The 22,560-nt window shown below is 38.8% G+C and overlaps 1 protein-coding gene across 1 annotated transcript in view; it reads right to left on the bottom strand.

Moving 5' to 3' along the window:
• Positions 1-22,560, bottom strand: part of LOC134540217 (nuclear pore complex protein Nup205) — a 279,586-nt gene that overhangs the window by 68,584 nt on the left and 188,442 nt on the right. Inside the window, exon 26 of the mRNA XM_063382820.1 lies at positions 19,614-19,802. Within this exon, the coding sequence (XP_063238890.1) occupies positions 19,614-19,802 (189 nt within the window). The remainder of the gene's footprint in view (positions 1-19,613; positions 19,803-22,560) is intronic.

Raw genomic sequence — 22,560 nt, 5'->3', positions numbered from 1 at the left:
GGTATATGCATTACAAAATTTCAAATTTTTATAACATTAATTTTTTTGGATTTATTAAATTTTCAATGCTGTAAATAAATTCGTGCAAATGAAGAAAAATATTTCCCTTCAGATGACAAGAAAATAGAATCTGGTGTACGATATCGTTTGCGAGAGTGATGTGAAATTTGGATTCAGTAAAAGCCATTAGATAATATTTGGCATCATATTTAGTGTTACATAATTTTTTACAGAAAAGTTTGGGCTATATTCAACCTATGTTATAAAATTAATTGAGTTTTATTTCCAATTCATATTTAGCCATTGCCCTAGCCTCGAATGTATACTTTCCAGTGGTATATGGTTTGTAAATATACGAGTGGAAACGTACTTGTGGTCCACGAATAACCGGAGGCATTAATGGGTCTCGCGCGAGACTTGGAAATCGCCTCCGTTACCAGCGCGAGACCTGTCAGCCGGTGACTGTACGCTGGCGCTCCAAGCGAGATGTCTTGAAACTACTACCAGCGCTCACGCCTGGTCTTTTCCTCGCGCGGGCAGCCAGTCTCCCGGAAAAAAATTCCACTTTCGCGCGCATTTTAAGAAGTGTGAGTCGTACGAAGTGGTTTTGTAGGCAGAGTGGATCTGAAACTGTAAAACATGTCCAACAGAAAAAAGCAGCCGAGCCGCATTTTGAAGAAAAGCAAGAAATCTAAAATCATATGGCAGTTGTGGAAGAAGAAAAAAGCCAAGGCCGAAACCGGAACATGTTCGACAAATCCGAGGTGTCATACGCTTGTTTTGAGGTGTATATTTATTCATACATTATTCAGGGTTTCAGTATGCAAATGAATTTTCAAAAAAACAGTTTACTCAGCCAATAGCCTAATTTTCTTTTGCAACTGTGATTCAGGTTTATCATATTCGCTAGTTTATAACTTATATAAAAAAAAGAGAAACTGGAAATGTTTATTCTGTATTTCGTAATTTTCTGTATACAATAAGAAAAATAAATTATAAGAAATAAAAAAAATTATATTTTAAGAAAGATGTAAAGAAACTTGAAAATATTCCGAAGACAAGCTTTTAACTACCGAAGTTGTAGAAAAATTATCTTTAAGTTATAACACAATCTCACTATGTAATTACTCTTAATAACTGTTTTGATGTATAAACTCAACAACATCTATTGCCGGATAATGTATTTTATTTTCACCACAACTAATTACAAACCACTAACTCAAACCGCCATCTTGCTAGACTCCTTGTTTGTTTTCCCACAATGCCAAGCACTACAAACAAGTCAATATGATGAAAAGAGAAAGGAGAAAATTGTCTATGTCCTGTAAATATTCACACATGCGTGCACATACCGCCCACCAAAAAAAATGACTTTTTTTTTTTCCATACTTCATACATAACCTTGATACTAAAACACAAAACGAATAAGATAAAACATCACAAAAGCTCCTGATTATGTCCATAAGTTTAGGAGATTTGTAAAGGGCAAATTTTTGTCACAGGTCTCACAATTTCACCAGTAGAGGTTCTCAGTGTGACAACTCTTACAACACCATCTCTACCCGGGTGAGTTTTGATAACTCTGGCAGTTCTTCATTTCAAGGGTGGCAAGTTCGAGTCCTTCACTAACACTAATGCATTCTCCTTAACATTGGGTACTGCAGTATTCCATTTTGTCCTTTGATGGAGCGTGTGGAGATACTCGGTGCTCCAGCATTTCCAGATGCACTGCTTCAGTTTGGTGATGAGCTGCCATCTATCCAAACGATTCTCCAAAAGGTGGGATAGATCCTGTTCCGGTATGCCAACATGAGGAGCACCAATCAAAAAATGTCCAGGAGTCAAAACATAAAATTCTGAGGGATCTGCTGACAAAGGGCACAATGGTCTTGAGTTTAAAATTGCTGAGATTTCAGTAAAGAGTGTGGTCAGTTCTTCAAATGTGAGTATTTGATTGCCAATAACTCTTTTCATGTGCACCTTTGCCGACTTGACAGCTGCCTCCCATAGACCTCCAAACTGTGGGCCAGCGGGAGGATTGAAGTGCCACACAATGTTGAGGTCAGCTAGGTGATCTTGCAGCATCTGCCAGGCAGGCTCAGTAAACAAGGCTTAACGAATTTCTTTAATGTGTCTGTCAGCACCAATAAAGTTTTTACCTTGATCTGAATGTATGTCAGATGGTGTTCCTCTCAGAGATACAAATCTTTTTAGAGCAGCTAGAAATGCTTCTGTACATAGTGAGGACACAACCTCCAAATGTGTTGCCTTACTTGACATACACACAAACAAACAAAGATAACTTTTACTGATTGGGGCTTTACGTGTTTTGGTGGTCTTAGAAGAAAAGGGTCCAGCAAAGTCCACACCAACCTTCAGAAAAGGACGCACTTGTGAGAATCTTACACTTGGGAGATTCCCCATTAGAGGTGCAGGAGACCTTGCAGTCAACCTGAAACATGAGATACACCGATGAATACAGTGCCGAATGAGATGTCGAGCACCCACAATCCAAAACTGCCTTTGAATGAGAGATTGAGTAGCTTGAGGTCCTGCATGGAGATATGTGACATGGTAAAAGGTTACAATAAGCTTTGAAATATGACATTTTCCTGGAAGCAATACTGGGTGTTTGGTACTTTCAGGCAAACAAGCATATTGCAAACGTCCGCCCACCCTGACAATTCCGAGGGAGTCAATAAATGGATACAAACTCCACAAATTACTGGAACATTCATTGCGCTTCAGGAGTTTGATTTCTTTCATAAAATACTGATGTTGCACTACATGGATCCAAAACATCAGTGCAGACTGCATCTCCTCACACTTCAATATCTTAGAATCACAATGCGGGAGTTTTGAGAATACACTTTTGGCTCTGAGTATCCATGCTGTTACTCGCTTAAGTTTTGAAAATGATGAAAATGTTTCCAACAATTTCACCAATTCATTTTGTCTGTCCTCTTGCACTGCAAGGGCCTGACTTTGCACCGGCTTGCATTCTGGAAGCTCTAGGAAAGGTGATACCTCAAATTTGTTTACAGGCCATTCTGTGTCTGAATCTACCAACCAATCTGGACCATGAAACCACAGAGAACTCTCAATCAATTGATCAGGATAAACACCTCGGGATGCTAAGTCAGCTGGGTTGCACACTGAGGGAACATAGCGCCAAATTCCTGGGGGTGTGATAGCTTGAATCTCGGACACACGGTTTGCTACAAAGGCCTTAAACTTGTGAGGAGATGATTTAAGCCATGACAACACAGTCGTTGAATCTGACCACATGTACATAGTAAAATTGTCCAATCTGCTCTCAAACAATGTGTTCACATATAACCACAATTTAGCAAGCAGCATAGCACCCAATAACTCAAGTCTGGGGATGGACAATGTCTTTAGCGGTGCCACCTTTGACTTGGCGATTACTAGATGGGTTGAGACCATACCAGTTTTGTCCACAAGTCTTACATAAATCACTGCAGCATATGCCTTTTCAGAGGCATCACAAAATCCGTGAAACTGAATGCAGCAGGCATCCAGAAAATGGATATATCGTGGAATCCTTACATTAGTCAGGGAAGACAATGATGTTCTGAAGTGTAACCACTGTTGAGCAACCTCTGCAGTGACTGGCTGGTCCCATTCTAATCCCAGTGTCCAAAGAGTCTGGAGCAATATTTTAACCCAAACTATAACTGGGGACACCCATCCACATGGATCAAACAACCTAGCAATGGTGGAGAGAATTCCTCGTTTTTTGACAGATAGATGGGGTACATTGATGTGGTACATAAACTCGTCAGTGATGGGACACCAATGAATGCCCAGAACCTTAACTGCTGGACTTGTGTCTTGATCAAAGCTTCTGAGAGTCTCGCAATGTGCTACAGGCATATCCTCCAACACACTGGAATTGTTGGATGACCATTTACGTAACTCAAATCCTCCTTGAGCTAACAAGTCCACGAGTTCACACTTAAGTTGCACTGCCTCTTCTACAGAATTTGCTCCTGTTACAATGTAATCTACAAACACATCTCTTAACAATGTTTTTGATGCCTGAGGATATTGCTGGGCTTCGTCCAAGGCCAATTGCTGCAAGGTTCTCAAAGCTTGGTAAGGAGAAGATGCTAAACCATATGTGACAGTCTTCAGTTGATAAACATGGACACTATCTTCGGGAGACGGTCGCCATAGAATGCACTGGTATTTCCAGTCATCAGGATGGATTTGAATCTGTCGATACATCTTACAGATGTCTGCAGTGAAAACAACAGGCCTAGTTCGAAAGTTCAAAAGAATATCACCAATGTTTTTATGAAGTTTTGGACCAGTAAGGAGCAAATCATTTAATGAGATGCCTTTAGAAGTTGCTGCTGACCCATCAAACACCACACGAAGTTTTGTGGTAGAACTTGATTCCTTGAGTACAGCATGATGAGGAATGACATAGGCTATTTCATCATCTTGACCCTGAATATGCTGAATGCTTGTCACGCGGGTCATGTGGCCTAAACATTCATATTCTTTGAGAAACTGGCTATATTCCCACGCGAGATCAGGTGACTTCTTCAACCTACACTCTAGGCGCTCAAATCTTGATAAAGCAGAGTGCAAAGAATGACCCATGTCCTTCACCTCCTGATTGAATGGTAAACGAAGTATGTATCGCCCTTCAGCATTGCGTTCATGTGTTGCAAGGAAGTGGTCTTCACATTTCTTGTCATCATCTGATATAAGGTCGACTGATGGCACTTCTTCAATTTCCCAAAACTTCTGTAATTGTACATCTAGGTTAGTTGTTCTTATCAAGCATGACACAGGTGGGTTCACATGTGTTTCACACTTGGCCTTACCACTCACAACCCAACCAAACAGAGAGTGGAAAGCATTAGGCTCCCCTGGTAATTTAGCTCCAGTCAGCACTTCACTGACGATATCAGCTGAAAGGAGCATGTCAACAGGCCCAGGTTTGTCGAATGATGGATCTGCTAATTTTAAACCCTTGAGGTGAGTAACGGAGCCTTGTGAGATTCTTGAACAAGGCATGGGATGTGTTATTTCAGATAGAACTGTGCCCTTTACATTAAACTGAATATGTTGAGAATCCACTGGTTTTATTGAACAATGGACAATGCCTCTGGCCCCTGGCACAGGAGTCTGACCAACACCAGCAATTTCGACATTCTGACGATGACGTTTCAATCCCAACCGCTGTACACAATCTTCAGTCAAAAATGTAGTTTGTGAAGCACCATCTAGCAAGGCTCTTACCACTTGAAACTGTCCACTTCCATCTCTCACATGCACAAGAGCAGTGGTTAATAAAATGGTAGTTGATTGATCCTGATTATCACCTGACAGATGTAGCGATTGTAATTTATTTACAAATGGTTCATAAGCTGGAGTATCATTTGTATCATTTTGAGTACTCTCTGGCTGAGTTGGGTGATTGTTGTGGTTGAAGTGCAAAACTGAATGGTGTCTCTTTTGACAATGATTGCATGAAAATTTTGATAAACATCTCTGAGCATAATGATGTTTTTTCAAACAATTAAAACATATATTTTTCTCCTTCACAAACTGCATCCTCTCATCAATGTTCTTAGACAAAAAATGTTCACACTTACTAAGTGAATGATTTTCGTTACAAAATGCACAGCACAGAACATTTCCAACTGCTACGAGGGCAGTGCTTCGGCCACTGGTTGGTCTAAAGGGTGGTTTCACACTAAATGTTGCAGTCCTGTTGTAGCTACGACCAACTGTAGAAGTTTTAACCTCATGATTCCCTTGAACACTAAGTAGTTTAACATTTTCATTCGCCACAGCACGACGCTCTAAGAATGCAAGGAGATGGTCACAAGTGGGCAAATCTTGCTCCACAGCTATTTCAAATGATTCACGTAAATTTGAGTCTAGTTTCTCAAGAAGAATATTCAGTAGGAGAAAGCTCCACTCAGACACTGGAAAATTATCAGCCCTTAATGCATTCAAATTCTCTTGCACCACACTAACAAAGCGGGATAATGAGTCTGGTGGGTTAGAATGCACAGATGGAAGATGAAGTATTTTCTGAACATGAATGGTAGCAGCAATGCGTAGATTCTGGTATTTCTTTTCCAGCAATGACCAAATTACTTTGTAATTTTCGTTGGTGAGGGGTAAATTACTTACCAGCTCTCTTGGCTCATCTTTCAGGCATCCAATAAGATAATGCAGTTTCTGCACGTTGCTGAGTGACACATCTTGATGCACAATGGATTTAAAAAGCTCAGAAAAGGATGCCCATTCTGCCCTGCTTCCTGAAAACACCGGCAAAGGAAGTGGAGGCAGGACTGCACGTGAGAATGTTGCACGAGAGGTTAGGTCTGCCGCTCTAACTGTACACCGATTATGTTCAATACGAAGCTGCCTAAACAACCTTTCGAACGTCACAAAGGCTGTCCCCAATTCATCAACTGTTCGTACTTCTGGTTTCGGCGGTACTGCACACAAAGCAAAGTAGTTAGCCAGCAATTCGTCTTTCTTTTCTCAGACTTCTTCAAACGCAATTGCAAATTGTTCAAAAAGATCTGGATTGTTGGCTGTTTCCTTTAAAATTGCACTAACTTCGTTTACTTTGTCCATAACATAGTCAAAAATGATAAGCTGTAACTCGGTTGTTGAAGCCGCCATGACACAAATAGCACACACAGAAATGTTTTTAAAACTGGTTGCTCATATCTTTTATCCGGCCCGGAGGACCAAAATTATGTTTTGATGTATAAACTCAACAACATCTATTGCCGGATAATGTATTTTATTTTCACCACAACTAATTACAAACCACTAACTCAAACCGCCATCTTGCTAGACTCCTTGTTTGTTTTCCCACAATGCCAAGCACTACAAACAAGTCAATATGATGAAAAGAGAAAGGAGAAAATTGTCTATGTCCTGTAAATATTCACACATGCGTGCACAATAACTAATTAATTTGTTTATTGAGTAAAACTGCAGTCATATATTATTTTTACCTTATTATGACAGTACTAACAAATCGCGTTATAATCTCTGCTAACTTTTTCGGGTCAAGGTTATGTAACAAAAAACTGGAATAAAAATTACTCGTATGAGGTATCCAGTTACCACGTTTCCATTTCGTTTTCTAAACCATTTTGAAACACTTTTCGAATTGAATACGCTCATGTATACAGTATTTAAATCGAACAGTCAAAGTCGGGCATCCAAAAAATGAGACAATACCAGCTCGACTAGGGAGTTAAATTTACCTAACTCATATGTTTACCGTATTGAAATCCTTTTGAAACTAAAGGCGTGCATTTTTTTTGCGTAAAAGATTTACCTTTAGACATTAAAAATAATTTAAAAATAGATACTTATTGAATATTATTGAAGTGCTACAGTTTCACGTCATTTTATGTCGTAGACAACAAAATACAACCGTGACAAACATAAAAATCGGTACATTGGACGACAGTATTGAAACATCAGATCAGATCGAAATTTCATATGTGAAGGAGTATCGTACTTAGACGAACGTGAATAAGCTATTTTTAATACATGTAAACTTAGTAATAAAGCGCTAGTTTCGAGTTTAATAAACTGACATTTTATTAAAAATGGTCTAAAAATGATTTTGAAAAAAAAATTTACAAAATTGCACAGTTTTCGTTACACAAGCAAATACGATTTAGAAAAATCCAGGCTTCAGGTTGCAAATCTATAAGATAATGAGTTTGCAGCTAAGGTGATACTGAAATTTTGCGACCCATTACAAGGCACATGTGCAACAGTTGAAAGAATTAATCTTGCTGCTCCATTTAATGCCAATGTATTTTTCATGTCAGTGTAGAAATAATGTATGTAAACGTAATACAAGATACCCTATCTATGTTATAGAATAATCTGTCCAACACAAAGTACTATTATGTGTACTTCTATTTTTAGTTTTTGTGTAAGGATAACAATTTTACTCACTCCACTGTACTACAGTCATATGTGGTTGAAATTGCACAACTGCCTAGCCATTCGTTTGAATTTTTTTGTCCATCATTCAAGTCAAATTTCCCATGGCCAACGACTCAGTCTCATAATATAGTTGTGGGTTGGCTTGTAACGCGTAATGGCCTAGGTCCCCGCGGCGTGAATGACCTGCACAGCTGACGCCGGGTAGGGGCTGGACGGACCGCCTCTCAAGGTCACCGTGGCAAGAATTACTAACCCCTCCCGTTGCAAACGTTTCGTGCGGGAGAAATATTCACTCCAAAATGCGCGCTGCTCGTCTCACGACAACGAAAAAGGACCTGGTAAAAGGGAAAAGGGGCGGGGGGCGGCTTTGTCTTGAATTATTGCGTTACACTACTGAGTATAAATACAGGAATCTTTAAAACTGTTTAGCTTGAAACGAAATTATCCTGAAACTATAAAATAAAAGTAAATACCTACTGCATATTTTCTTGGCATCGTTTGATGTTTTGTTACTTATTATGGTGCGCGTTGTTTGCTTTTGAATAGGATTGTTCCCCCCTCCATCCTTTTGTAACAAAATAATTATGGTGAACAAAAAAATAATTAAAAGGCCGCGTTGGCTTGCGCTAGAACGCAGGTTTACCATCTATGCAATCCAGGTTAGATTCCCGTCGCGGCTTGGTCACACGGATTTCCGCATGTATAGAAATCGTTCCGGACAACGCTATTGGTCGGCATGACAATGAAAAATGGTACGAGTACAGAATGAATCGGTCGACGGCATCAAACTTCGGAATTGTCATACTTCGCCGTGATTATACACCTTGCCATAACTTAGTAAGAAATTTATTGTTTCCTAAGGAACTTAACACAGCATCGTTTTGTAAGGAAGATTTCATGAACCTGAAGCATTATCTAGGTACAGTTCTGAAAAAGGAGTAGTCGTAAACATTTTTGAAAAACAACCATTCCTCGCTGCAACTCTGGACGGTATCGTGGATGAAGAACTGTTGGTGGAAGTGAAATGTTTGCCATCTGTAAAAGATAGAAAATTATGGGATGTCGCTCAAGTGAAAGCGCATCTATATGCTTGGAAATTAAAAATGGAAAACTTAGTTTGAAGAGAAACCATAGGTATTGCTACCAAGTTCAAAGACAGCTCAATATTACAGGAAGGGAATAATGCGACTTTGTGATTGCAACACCAAAAGATTTCTACATTGAAAGGATAGAGAAGGACAAATTTTTTTTGGAAGAACACAATGCTGCCAAAATGAGAGAAGTTTTATTTCCAATGCATGCTACCAGAAATAGTAGATAGTAGAATCAAGAGAAATCTGAAGGTCCGTGATCCACTCTACATTATCCAGGCACAAGAGAAGTTCCGAAACAAGAAAACATCTGCAAAATAAACTGTTATAAACAATTCAAAACAAAAGCGTAAGGTGTAATAAACACACTACTGCAATATAAAAATAATTACAGGGAGTAAGTGTGCGCAACACCACAGGGTAGTTTATTTTGTCGATCTGATCTAAAACCCTAATTAAATATTCTTCGCATATAATGAAATAATTTGTATTAATTTCTCTTCCTGTTAACGGAAGGAAATATTGACGCAATGTGAAAGCATTCTTTATTATTTTATTCTTTTCAGAACTATGTTACTAATTGACTGATCCCATCTTGAATGTAAAGTTCTCAAGTGTTCTTCTGCATGTGTATGCTAACCCTTATACGTAGTTGTGTAGGCCTACTCTTTTAAGCTAATGTTTACATCCCCGCACATTGTGTAGACCTACTTATTTATATACAGTACACTCCCTATTTAACGCGGTTGTCGGGGGACATAACTTTTACCCGCGTTGTTGCATAACCGCGATGTTTCGATGTGACCAAGGTCAAAAGGCATAAAACACCGCCTGTGTTCTAATAGGTCGGCAAGCACGCACAGTATAGACTGCCCGCCTTTGTGTGGACTTTGCATCCGCAGTTTTCACTAAACGCGGGTGAAAAAATAAAAATAATAAATTTTAAAGATAAACATTAAATGTTGAATTTTTTTTTCTTTTCCGCATGCCGCGCACAGTTTGTCGCACGGCCTACGAGCGCGCCACACGCCGCCATACACGTGCGGCAAACAAGCTGCTGCCAGTCTCGTGGTGTCAGCCACAGTATCTGCTTCGTCTGAGTGTCCGTAACAAAGTAAGTGCAGTGTGTGTGGTTACACACGATTCTGTGGTCAAAGTCTTCTAAATAGAAAGGCCATAGTAATACTTCAAACCGAATATGAATTGCAAAGTACCGAGTATGATTGACAAAATAAAAATTCTAGATTTACGTACTTACAGATAGCGTGTCTTTTGCAGAAGAATGCAGCAGAAACGTGAAAAACGATTCTAGCATTCGTACAATATAAAATAAAGAATCGTCTATCGTGTAAAGTGGTTAAACTTTGTTATCCATGCTTACAGTAAATTATAAACGGTCACATGTGGGATACAAAAATTGCGCCAAAATAATTTTAGCGCAATCAGTGGCGCCGTATTAAAAAGTCTGTTAAACGTTGTCTTTACTTATTCCATCAAACGCTGTGTCGAGTTGCTGAGTGTGTGTGGCTCGGATTGGCAAGTGTTATATTCCCCAGCCTCTGGTCAAACGTCGGGAGGCCGCTACACATAAACATTTCCGGGGCTTGTTTACTACCTCACGGCAAAAGTGGTACAGTATGGTTCACGTAAGTATTGGACCACTGGGAATTCCTTAGCAAAGATTAAAAATACACTAGCTGATTTACTTTACTATTTAATGTTAAAACATTATACCAAAGTAAAAAGATGAACGTGTATAATACAACGAATAATATTACGTCTGTAGGTTCAAGTTATTACAAAACATTTATATGTCTCTGCTTGTCAACACACGTGAACACGAGAAGTGTGCCGACGGAAATGAGTGAACTACTCAAGGTCACCAGACTTCCCCCCTTTCGGCTTAATCGCCCCTCTCATCACTGGCGCTTATATTCCACTCCTCCCGTCTACCCGGGTGTCTTGGTCGCATATTCTCGGCTCGCCTCTCCCCTCCCAGCGCTTGCCGTCAACCAAACCTATCCAAAATCAATCCCCAGCCGAGTCACGCTGGATAATGTCGCTGGACGGTGGGCTTTATCGGGTCCCCTGTCCGATGCTTTATTTGTGGGTTAAAAAAAAAGTTAAGAACTAGTGTTTCAGAAAATAACACTGGGCTGGATTGGACCATAATTTGAAAACACTACAAGATAGAGGAATAATGTACGGAGATATCTTGTTTATAATTTCACTGCGGACATTTTCTACTCCTAGGTTTTTTTCTGCCCGATGATTAGTTTGTGAGTTACAACGCAAAATTATCCTAATCGGCTGTCAACCATTTATTCCATTATTATTACAGTAGAACCTCGTTAATCCGTGACGCGCTAATTCGGGAATCGGATAATCCGGGACGATTAAAAAATGCAGAAAAAAAAAAAAGAGAAGTAAAAATTGTCAGCGCTTAAAATTAATGTCACGCGGGCCGGCACGGCGGCCGGCAAACACTGCAAGCCATCGCGTCGGCCGCCAAACTCTGCAACGCTGTTTGTACCGACCCTTTGTGTCGTCCCCCTTTCAGCTGTCACATTTGTCACTCTTTAAACTTGAGGGGGATGTCCTGACTTCTGCTTCCCGTCTCCATTTGTTTGTTTCCGCCCGCCAACGCATGGCAGGCGCCTGGCGAGTGACGTGTCTGGCTGGCATTCGGCTGGACGAAGTGGGATGAGTAGAGGAGGGGGGGAGGGGGGGGCTACCCAAAATTTATGTGTGCAAGTTCAGCACAATCTTATCTTTCTCTCTTCGGCTTTTGTAAATGACCGTGAACTAATGGCTAGGCAGTGCCGTATTTTTTTAAGCCGAGACTAATTCGAAGACGGCCCTTACCGTGAACGGATTATCCGGGTTTATTACTTTTTTTTTTACAGGATTTTAATTATCCGGGCATCGGCGGGATCCAATTAACACGAATAATGGAGAGTTTACTATTTTTTATCCATCTGCTGCCAAGGTGCAGTAAGCCTCGGTAGATGTTACATCACATGACCTTGGCCTTAACCCAGCTGCACGCCGGTGTCTGAGAAGCTTGACAAGACCTTCCGGGCTTTTAATCGCTAGTCCGTGAAATTCTGTAATCCGTGATTATCTCGGTCCCGACCATCACGAATTAATGAGGTTCTACTGTTATTATTATTATTAGTATTATTCATTTCTGATTGGGGGACATGGTTTGACCCGCGATATACCCGATTCCGCGATCTATAGGGGCGCAGTATACCGGGAGTTTACTGTATGTGTATTTACAGCCTGCATTTTGTGTACATTAATTTTTACCACGTATGTAATTTGTAAATTAATATGCACATTTTTACATCTAGTCTATCTTTAGTTGTGTGTATTGATACATCCTTACAAACTGTGTAGTTTTAAATGGATATTAGCAGCCCCAAACTGTGTACTCATTGATTTTGATTGTCATAAATACATAGTAGGCTATATCTTCCATGAATTAGTTGCCCCTTCTGAAATAGACTTAAGCTGTCGATATACAAATAAGGGTGATATGTTTTAGGTTATTGAAAACTGTACCGAGCGACCGGACCGTAGCAAGGATTTTGGGTGCCTGGGGCAGAGAGTTTTTTAGGTCTCCGAATAAGTAATCAGAAGTAGTGACAATTTTTGCAAGTATCCTCGGCACAGAGGCCGAAACTTCTTTCTGTCTGCCGTCTGGAGCGCCTTTCTGACTCGAGCCCATGACTTCCCCCCCTCCACACAACTTTCTGCGGCCCTGACGAGCGATATGCTGCAGCTGTGAAACACTGGCTTTGTATTAATAAACAAGTTCCATTCCCTGTCAGGCGTCTCTTATTTACATCCACCAATGCGAAAATTACAAATGCATTGTTATTCTACTGCGCAGAAAAATTTACTTCTATTAATAACAAACCTAGACATACATCATAATTCTGACTTTCAAAAAGTTATTACAGTTACTTCTTGTTAATATTACGCATGTGTTTGAAAAAGGAGTTTTTATATTCTGATTGCTTTTGTGAGAGAAGATAGGTCATAACGTTTCAGGAGTTTCAATAACGCGCGGGTTTATGTGTGTATATATGTGTGTGTTTGTATGTGTGTGTAAGAAAGCATCTACAGACTTACCGTGATTCATCGGTAAAAATGTACATTAACATTTATAGAAACTTCTGGATAACTTATTTGTTTTACTCATCATACCTTAACCCTACACTATCCGCATGCTATATTTGTGACGTTACTGAAATTATAAATAAAAGTATTTCTTAAAATTCTAAGTTGCGGACACCATATAGAATTTGTGCGTTCCACACTGTAAACAGAGTTCACGATCTTGCGAAACATATCTTGAGTAGTTTCAATCAACTAACCTCACAATTATATTCAGATAGAAAAATGATTCATGAAAAAGTTGCTATAACATTCATTATTAATACAATAATAGTAAATTATAAGTAGTTCCCAAGCAAGGGGGGTTTATTAATTTAATTAAGTTAAATAACTTACGCTATATAGGCCTATACTAATAAAGTACTGATAATGTAATTCTAACTGGAATCAACACATACATAACATTAAATACGTCTTGTGTGTTTGGTTATTAAAAGATATCTTTTTTATATTTTTTATCTCTTGTTTGTCTCTTCGACGTCAGTAATAGCATTTTGTAGTACATCTTGTGTGTAGGGTGTTTATTTTCATTCTTTCTCTTTATGTTGTCTGCATTGTGGGAGTCAATTTTTGTCTCACGCAGTTCAATGGCACCATATATCATAAAATAAATAAATAAGTGATTATTATTTAATCTGTGTTGTATCTGCCATATTTGAGTTATGAAGTTTGAGGTGAGAATGCTGTACTAATGGTTATTATCAAAGTTTTTCTACACAATAAGCAGTTTCCACATGTGCATATGTACATATCGCGTAAAACATTTATAATGTACTTCAGTTATTCCCTAAAAATAATAAAACAGGATCTAAGGAACTACTCATTTACAAAATATCGTTATTAGTATCATTGCGCGTGCGATGCTAAAAAATTACAAGATAATTACAAGAAATCACATTTGTTTAGAACAACGAGGTATAATAGTTCAGTTAAATATTAACTCTCTTTAAAACTATGCTGCAATATTTTAAATGAAGCAGCATAACAATGGTAATATGTTCGTACAATTTAATAATAAACACTACATAAATCATATTACTTTTTAGATATTTTATTCATTCATGGATTCGTTGCATGCTCATCAACTCAGAAGTGTCACAGGCTATATTTAACTACTGGAAGGTGTCTTAGTGGAGCTACCCTTAGCTCTAAAACTAATTTCTTACCATGAACCAAAACCATCTTTTATATACATTTATATTGGCATATTCATATCTATTCCTTTCTTTTTACAGGCCATACGGGAAACAAGATGTTTTAGTTGAGCCAATAAATTGGTGACACAACAGAAGATGGGTATAATGTCTAACTGAGGAGACTGATGGTGACTTACCTAAGTTGATAGTTGAAAAGGACGACTCACACATTCCTGTCACCAAACATCTGTGTGGTAATAGATGTGTCGATATTGCACATATAATCTAACAAATTGAACCACTTAACTCCCACAAAAAGGAATGTACGATGGGAAAATTTAATTTCCACAAAGAAACCCGTTCTGTTTTTTTTATACGTAGCAATTTGTATGTGCATCCTGCGACCAAGTTCAACACATAACTTCTCACAATAAAGACCAGGCTGAAGATATCAATGATGCTGCTGTTTGGGGAGCTGTGTCCATTGGAATTGGCTACAGTCAACTCGAAGAGATATTTTCCGTTATGAACACTCCCGTTATGAAAAATGAGAAATTTTGAAAACACGAAACTTCAATTGAACAGGTGTTACAATTATCATCAATGATGATTACGTTTCTTTGCCTAGTGCATTGCGCGCGTACTTTGCGTTTCCATGAAAGAAATAATACCAGGTTACATTCCATTGCATTATCTTGTAGAACAAATATCACCAAACTACTCAGTGTAATAGCCTCCGCATTAATAAATAGCGACACACTAATTAACACGAATATTATGAACGTTAAGAATAAGCATTACTTATATGAACTTAAATAAATGTAGTTAGGCAACAAAAGCATTTTTTTCCTTCAATACTGAAATCATTTTTACTTTGATATTAATGACCTTCAGGCCTGGTAAAAATATCTGACAGAAAAAGTGAACGCAGCAGGCGTTCAAAAAAAATTGCTGAAGAAAACGGCCAAGATTTATCTTGCCAGTTATCCCAAAATAAGCAGGAAAAATATCAGTACCTCACTTTGCAAGTATGATCACCGGTTTTCCGTGTGCAGCACAACTATCACTGAGGGGAAATGTTGAATTGTCTGGTGCATTTGTTTTTTTATTTACAATATATTTTCTTACTTAAAATATTTGTCCATGTGCCACTCTATTAGGGTTCTGCGAATATTCGAAATTTCCGAATTCGAGTTCGAACTTTTTGATATTCGATTCGTAAATTCGAATCGAATTCATTTTACAATAATTCGACTTGCAAAATCTGGCCGGGATACACTAATATAAGACATTCCCCCCCCCCCCCCTTCCCCACAAGTTTTAAAGAAACGTAAATGGACGATCACATCCACTTTCAAAATTTATACAGCGAAACCCCTTATTTAAGTTACCGTTATTTACGTTTTCCCGTTATTTGAACCTTTTTATTTCTGTCCCGTTTTAACCTCATTTGATGTAATGTAATAAATTCCCTTTGTTTACAACGCGCCTTTTGCTTTACGCAGTTTACGCCGTTCGTTCTGATAAAACTGCTTACTAACTTAATTAATCCTATTAAAAGTAATCTGATTGTAAATCGTGTTTTAAAGACGTTTTTAAAAGTTATAAACTTCATCTTTAACGTCTCGGGAGTCGCTTTATACCGCTTATAAAAACGTAAGCAGCACCAGTTTGGTTGTGTTGATTTCTGTATTACCGTATAGATCGCGCGCACGTAGTCGAAGATTGATATCGATAGCTCGCAGACTGCATGCATGCGCGCGCTCTGTCAGCAACAGAGTTAACCCGCACGATCGTTATGCATTTAGTTACAAATTACGTTCTTGTTAAGGGTTTATTTTTTTTTTTACGTTGAATAAAATGGTTTTATTGCATCACTCATTAATTTAAATTATTTGGCGTGCTTTCGCAAAGTCTACTTTTTAAATAAACGTACTTTCCATGAATAGGTTTTGTTTTTATAGATTTTTTTTTTTTTGCAAAATAGTAGCACCAACGGTCCCGCCCCTAATTTTCAAACTTGATTTTAGAATAAAATGAGCGATGCTTAAGCGATAAAAACGGTAGGTAATTTGTTATTTTTCTTTTGTACAACTTCCTTATGCTGTGATATTTTTATTAATATTTTTATCCCCTAAAGTCAAACATGCTAAATATGGTAAGCTGTGATACTTTTAATGGTATTCCCTTTATTTACACTTTCCCGCTTTTTAATTTTTTTTCTTTGACCCCATGAAAAGTGAAAATAAGGGCGCGGTTACACGGGAGTCTGAACTACTTCAGGTGAACATGTTCAGCTGTTGAGTGCGGTTACACACAGTATGAACATGTTTCGTTCGAGGCCATTTCCCATTTAACTTAAACAGGTTGGCAAAGTAGTTCAGATTGACATATCTTCTACATTAGCCTCTGATTGGCTGTTTAGAATATAAACAGTCCTTTGCAGAAATTCAAGATGGAAAGTGTTCCTGGCACAAGTTTGAGTAATATTTTACTGAATGCAATAAAAAAAATCAACAGGTAATTATATATATAATTTTTTTAATTGATCCTGACCTTAATTTTCTTAAAACTGAGATACTTACTCTCGCTCAAAAAATAATAAAAAATAAGTTTAAGAATTTTTACTGTGCATGTTGTTTGAATTCCCGATTTATAAAAAAAATATTGAGCAATATGAAAACACATTCCATTTCTGCTTATAATACTGTATAAACAAGTGAGAAAATCCCGCGTTTTCTGGATACAAAATAGAGAAGATCAACAACAGTCATTCGTTCACAGTAGACAATCGGTTTTAGAGCTGAACACACTTTTCAGCAACTACCGTGTAACCGTACACTTTCGCGTTTGTAAACGTGTTTACTTAAACATGTTCACCTGAAGTAGTTCAGGGTCCCATGTAACCGCGCCCTAAGTTTTACTGTAAATAATGTGTGTAGCCATGTTCCACTTTTTAAAATAACCAAATAAAACTGTCAAACATTCAAACACACTAATGATTGCCAGTCTGTAAATTTACAAAAAACATTAATTAGTATGATTTTCAGAGAATAACGGACATTTAAATTATTGATACGGTACTTACAAGTTTTTCAAAGGTGATAGGCCTATGTTAAAAATTTTTTAATTATCAATGTTATTTTAATAATAATTATTCTCAATCTCAAATTCGATTCGAAAAAAATTCGAAACTCGTGAATTTTTTTGACATTCGATTCGAACTAAAAAATCACAATTCGCAGATGTCTACACTCTATATCAGTGTTGTAGTGACAACTACAAAGTACTTTTAATATTAAAAACGTCGCTGACGAGCGGCGAGATGCAAATGATGCGTCACCGCTCAGACTCACAGCGTTCACCGCGTCTCTCAATCACCAAACATCTCAAGTGGTATATGTCCAGAAACCCGGATTGCCGTGGAGAGATGTCGGCGTGATATGTGTAACTGACTGACACATCAATTATATCTCTAACTACCTTATTACATTAAATATGTAATGTATTTTCGTGTTAGCTTGTGCGCCATCCTTTAAAAATAGTTATTGCATAAATCGGGTAACGTTAATAAAACATGATTTTAAAAAAATGTCATTACATGTATTAGCGTCACCCTGCTCACCTAGGCTAAATGCGACGATACCTCTGTAATATTGAATGTAGACAAAAAGCAAATAAAGAATTTATGCCTATAACTATAAAAGTTATATAAGCTTATAAATTGCACAGGCCGTATGCATGTGGATGAAGCATCATTTAAAATAATCTAGGAAGTATATGCGAGATGGCAGGTGTGGAGCAGGAACACGTGTGAAGCCGCGCACTGCTGGCCAGCGAGCCAGGCGCCGGGCCACGACACAAGGCGACCAGCGATCAGTGGGCTCTTAGCTCCGAGTTGTCTGTCACATCCTCCCCCACCCCTTGTCCAAAGGGCGCTTCCACAAGCCAGCGCGACTACCTGCTCCCAGCCTACAAGCAGTTAGCTTTCCCTCCGCTAGGAGTGACTCTGTCCATTTTCTTACGCGCGTCGCCTTTCCATTGTTCGAGAGCGGAGCGACACAACCTCCCCCTTTGGAGGCTGTCTCGCCACTGAATGCCCAGCGGCGCGACCCTGAGTCTTATACAGCGCTGTCAGGGTGCTCGGCCATCAGTTTTCATGCTATTGTGAGTGATGTATCAGTTTGAAGTCATTCTGAAGTAGGGACGATGTTTAGACCTCTTGAACAGCCTTAAGTTAAATCTATAAAATATACTTAAGCCAATCTATGTGCCTCGCTATCATACCTGTGAGTCTCTTACCTCCGCTCTCTTGTCTCGCGCTCGCGGCAGATCTATCGGCGAGGCGGGAAGAGGCGACGAGTCACGTGATGCGCACCGGGCTCCGTCTCGGCACAGCCACCCCCAAAAAGCCCCCTTTTGGGCGTGGCTGCCGTATTTGAGACCTTGGTTCCGCGGCATCGTCGACAGTCCTCGTTCCTACCCCCTCTCGCTACCGTTCGCTTTCTGCAGAGGTGGCCAGCCTCGTTCCAAAGCGCTGCCCCAGTATTTCGCGCCGAGTACGCTGTTGCCGCAACGAGGCTGTCCCGCACGTCGCTGCAGGTGTGTCGTAACAGTGTGCACGTAGTCGAATATCGATATCTTGCCGATTGGATGCAACGTGCGCTCTCTGTCAGGTGCCGAGTTAACTACATTTCATAGCCCACATTCTTTCGTGGCAAGTGTGTACTACGACACGTTAGTTGACGTCAGATTCAAGTGGCTTGCGTTCGCGTTAGAGTTTTGATTTTTCTATTTAAAGTTGAAGAAAGGTTTTTGTTTAAGGAATTATTAATATAGATAATTGCGTGCTATCGTATACTCCACCTTTTTTTTAAATAAATGTACTTTCCATGAACGGGTTTGGTTTTTACGAATAACTTTACCTAACAAATTTTTTTTTCCGAATAATCGTCGCACCCATACTTTTCAAACTTGATTTTAGAATAAAATGTGCGACGATTATACGAGAAATACGGTATTAAAAAAATTGATGACATAGCTACAATGTGATGGGCCTTTTATTTTAATGGTAAGTTGGCCTAATAGTCAGATTTACATCTAGTCATGTTGAGTGTTCAACGTTTTGTCTGTCTCAAGAAAAAGCATAAATATTATTAATATGTTGTTGGTTTTCAAAACTGTGACACAGCTGTACGATGGGGACAACAGGGCTGCTACTCACCATGAGAGACTCGTACACGAAGATCGGGTTGAGTGTGTCTGGGACGGGCTCCAGGGCTGCTGCCAGCTGCTGGTCCAGGATCTGGAGGCTGCAGACGAGGCGCTTGATGTAGCCGCGCCCCAGGATCGCGATCCAGACCTTGTGGTGCTCCAGGCTCAGCAGCTTGTCCAGAGTAGACAATGCCAGGATCTGGACACAATAAAACATCACACCCATAAAAAAATACATGTTTAAAATATTACTTCTTTACTAAAAAAATTACAATTAAAAAAGTACCTACTTTCCCAACTTTCATGAATTCCATCTACTACAGAGAAACCCCTTATTTGCACTTTTCATGGGGACAAAGTAAAAAAGTGTAAATAAAGGGAAAAGTAAGAAATACGTTAAAGTTAATTAAAATACAGTTGCATTCTCCAATAGATGCGAGCTTAGCGTAAAAACATATAAGCTCCACCACCAGTGTACCAGTTTTGTCCAGTTCTAATACCAGTTTATTGGTATAAGCACCAGTTTTCTCGCTGCCGTGACATGTTCAAGTTTACGTTCATCTTGATGTCTTGATACTAGGGGTGTGCGGGAATAGATTTTTGCACTGCGGGAAATTTTCGGGAAAAATAAATTATTCCCGCAGGAAACGGGACGGGATCGGGAAAAATTAAAAAAAAAAAAAAAAAAAAAAAGCAAATATTTAATTCTAATATGAGATGATGGCCATTTAAACGTTTCTTGCAAAGTTTTTTTTTTTTCTGCTATTTCTTTTGTCTGCTTCACTTGCCCTTTTTTCAGCGGCGACTTCATATTTTTTAGCATCCTCAAATTATTTTTTTATAGAGGGATGTTTATTGAGATGTCTTAGTAATCCAGATGTGCTACCATGCTCGCATCTCAAACTTTTTCTACACGAGAAACACTTTGCCAGGGATTTACTGTCTGTCAGACGTTCAAAATACTTCTAAACACCTTTAGGTTTACAAGTAACAGGCTGATCGGTTGCGACCTCCATTATTTGTAGGCTACTAGTTTGTTTTAATATACAACGGCATCGTAAATAGGAACAGATACTTTGCACAAGCCTTAATAACGTAACGTCAGCCGACAAAGCCCGCCAAACTAAACAACTATTTTTTTCTCCCAAAGCAAAATCATAGATGTTTAGATTAGTGATGGATCAAATCCCATTTTTCTCTAATCCGAATCCCAAACAGTACCTCGAATCCACCCCTCGAATCCGAATCCAGTTCTCAAGGGTTAATTATAAAATAATTTATAAGTTAAGAGAAAAAATTAAACATTATGCAGAATTATTTAACCCTTTAATATTTTATTTAAAAAAAAAAAGGATTTTGACACGGTCTGGATCAAGACGATTCCGTTTGTGGTCACATATGTTTCCTGCAGTGCTGAACAAACATTCAGAGAACACTGTCGCAGGTAGTGAACACAAATATTTTTTTGGACAGTTTATGTAGCCTGGGTGAACACGCAGACTGAGTTTTCCAGTATTCGAGAATGTTTATTTCTGGGTTAACTGTAGGATCACGTAAGAATCTGGTCACTTCATCAATTGCTGTAGAATCCGACTTGGTGGATTTAAGGCATTCAGGCATTATCTGTGAGTACAGTGATTCATGTATCCACGGAAATCAGAAAACGAAATTCAACATCCGACGGAACAATATTTTGTAGTTACCAACTTGATATTTGTTTAAAGTCCCAAATGAAGGTAAACGCTTTCCTGAAATATTTAATGGAAACTAAAAGGCACCATCTTGGCTTCAATGGTTTTAGGCCATAAGAAATATTGTTGTGCGTCTTTTAAAATTAAGCCTCACTAAAGCATAGTGATTAATATGCCCGAAGTTAAAAGTGACGGGGTGTTTTCTCTAGTTTACCCATTAAAATTTTTTATATTAATATTAGTTATTTTTTATGTTGCTCAAAATGATTGGCTAACAAATTCATTGGTTGGCCATCATGGAATTCTCAGATAATACATATTTTAACATTGGTAGTCTACACAAACCAAACTTGGTCCTAAAAAAATTCATAAATAGAACGTGTATCAGAATATTTAAAATTGAATTGCGATTAAAATAATAATTGTATAATGTATTAATTTTTGTCATTCATTATTTCATTGTAATTACTACATGTGCGACCATAACTTGTGATGAAAGTCGGCATTATTGTTATATTACTAAGTAAAAGATTTCTCGGTAAAGTTATTTTAAAAAAACAAACAAGCTTCATATTTAGTCTAGATCCTAAATGTGCTTTATTTTATTTTTTAGCATATTCTGAGAATACATATGTGATTTATGCCTTATTTAATGCCAATGTAGCGACAATGCATCCATGTTCATGAATATAAAGTAAGTTTCCCAAATCAGTACATGCTTCATAATTATTTTTATATAATAACGAATTAAAAGTACAATACAGTAGAACATAGTTAATCTGTGATGCGCTAATTCGGGAATCGGATAATCCGGGACGATTTAAAAGGGAAGAAAAAAAATGAGAAGTAAAAATTGTCAGCGCTTAAAATTAACGTCACGCGGGCCGGCGGCCGGCAAACACTACAAGCCATCGCGTGGGCTGCCAAACTCTGCAACGCTGTTTGTACGGACCCTTTGTGTCGCCCCCCTTTCAGCTGTCACATTTGTCACTCTTTAAACTTGAGGGGGATGTCCTGACTTCTGCTTCCCGTCTCCCTTTGTTTGTTTCCGCCCACCAACACACGGCAGGCGCCTGGCGAGTGACGTGTCTGGCTGGCATTAGGCTGTTCGAGGAGGAGGGGGGAGGGTGCAAGGTCAGCATGATCTTATCTTTCTCTCTTCGGATGTTGTAAATGACCGTGAACTAATGGCTAGGCAGTGCTGTATTTTTTTAAGCCGAGACACTAATTCGAATCCGGCCGGCCCTTACCACGAACGGCCTTAAC

This window comes from Bacillus rossius, chromosome 1 (genome assembly GCF_032445375.1).
Source record: "Bacillus rossius redtenbacheri isolate Brsri chromosome 1, Brsri_v3, whole genome shotgun sequence".
NCBI classification, from domain to species: Eukaryota; Metazoa; Arthropoda; class Insecta; order Phasmatodea; family Bacillidae; genus Bacillus; species Bacillus rossius.
Note: the sequence above shows the minus strand (reverse complement) of the source record. Positions and strands in the feature narration are given on the sequence as shown.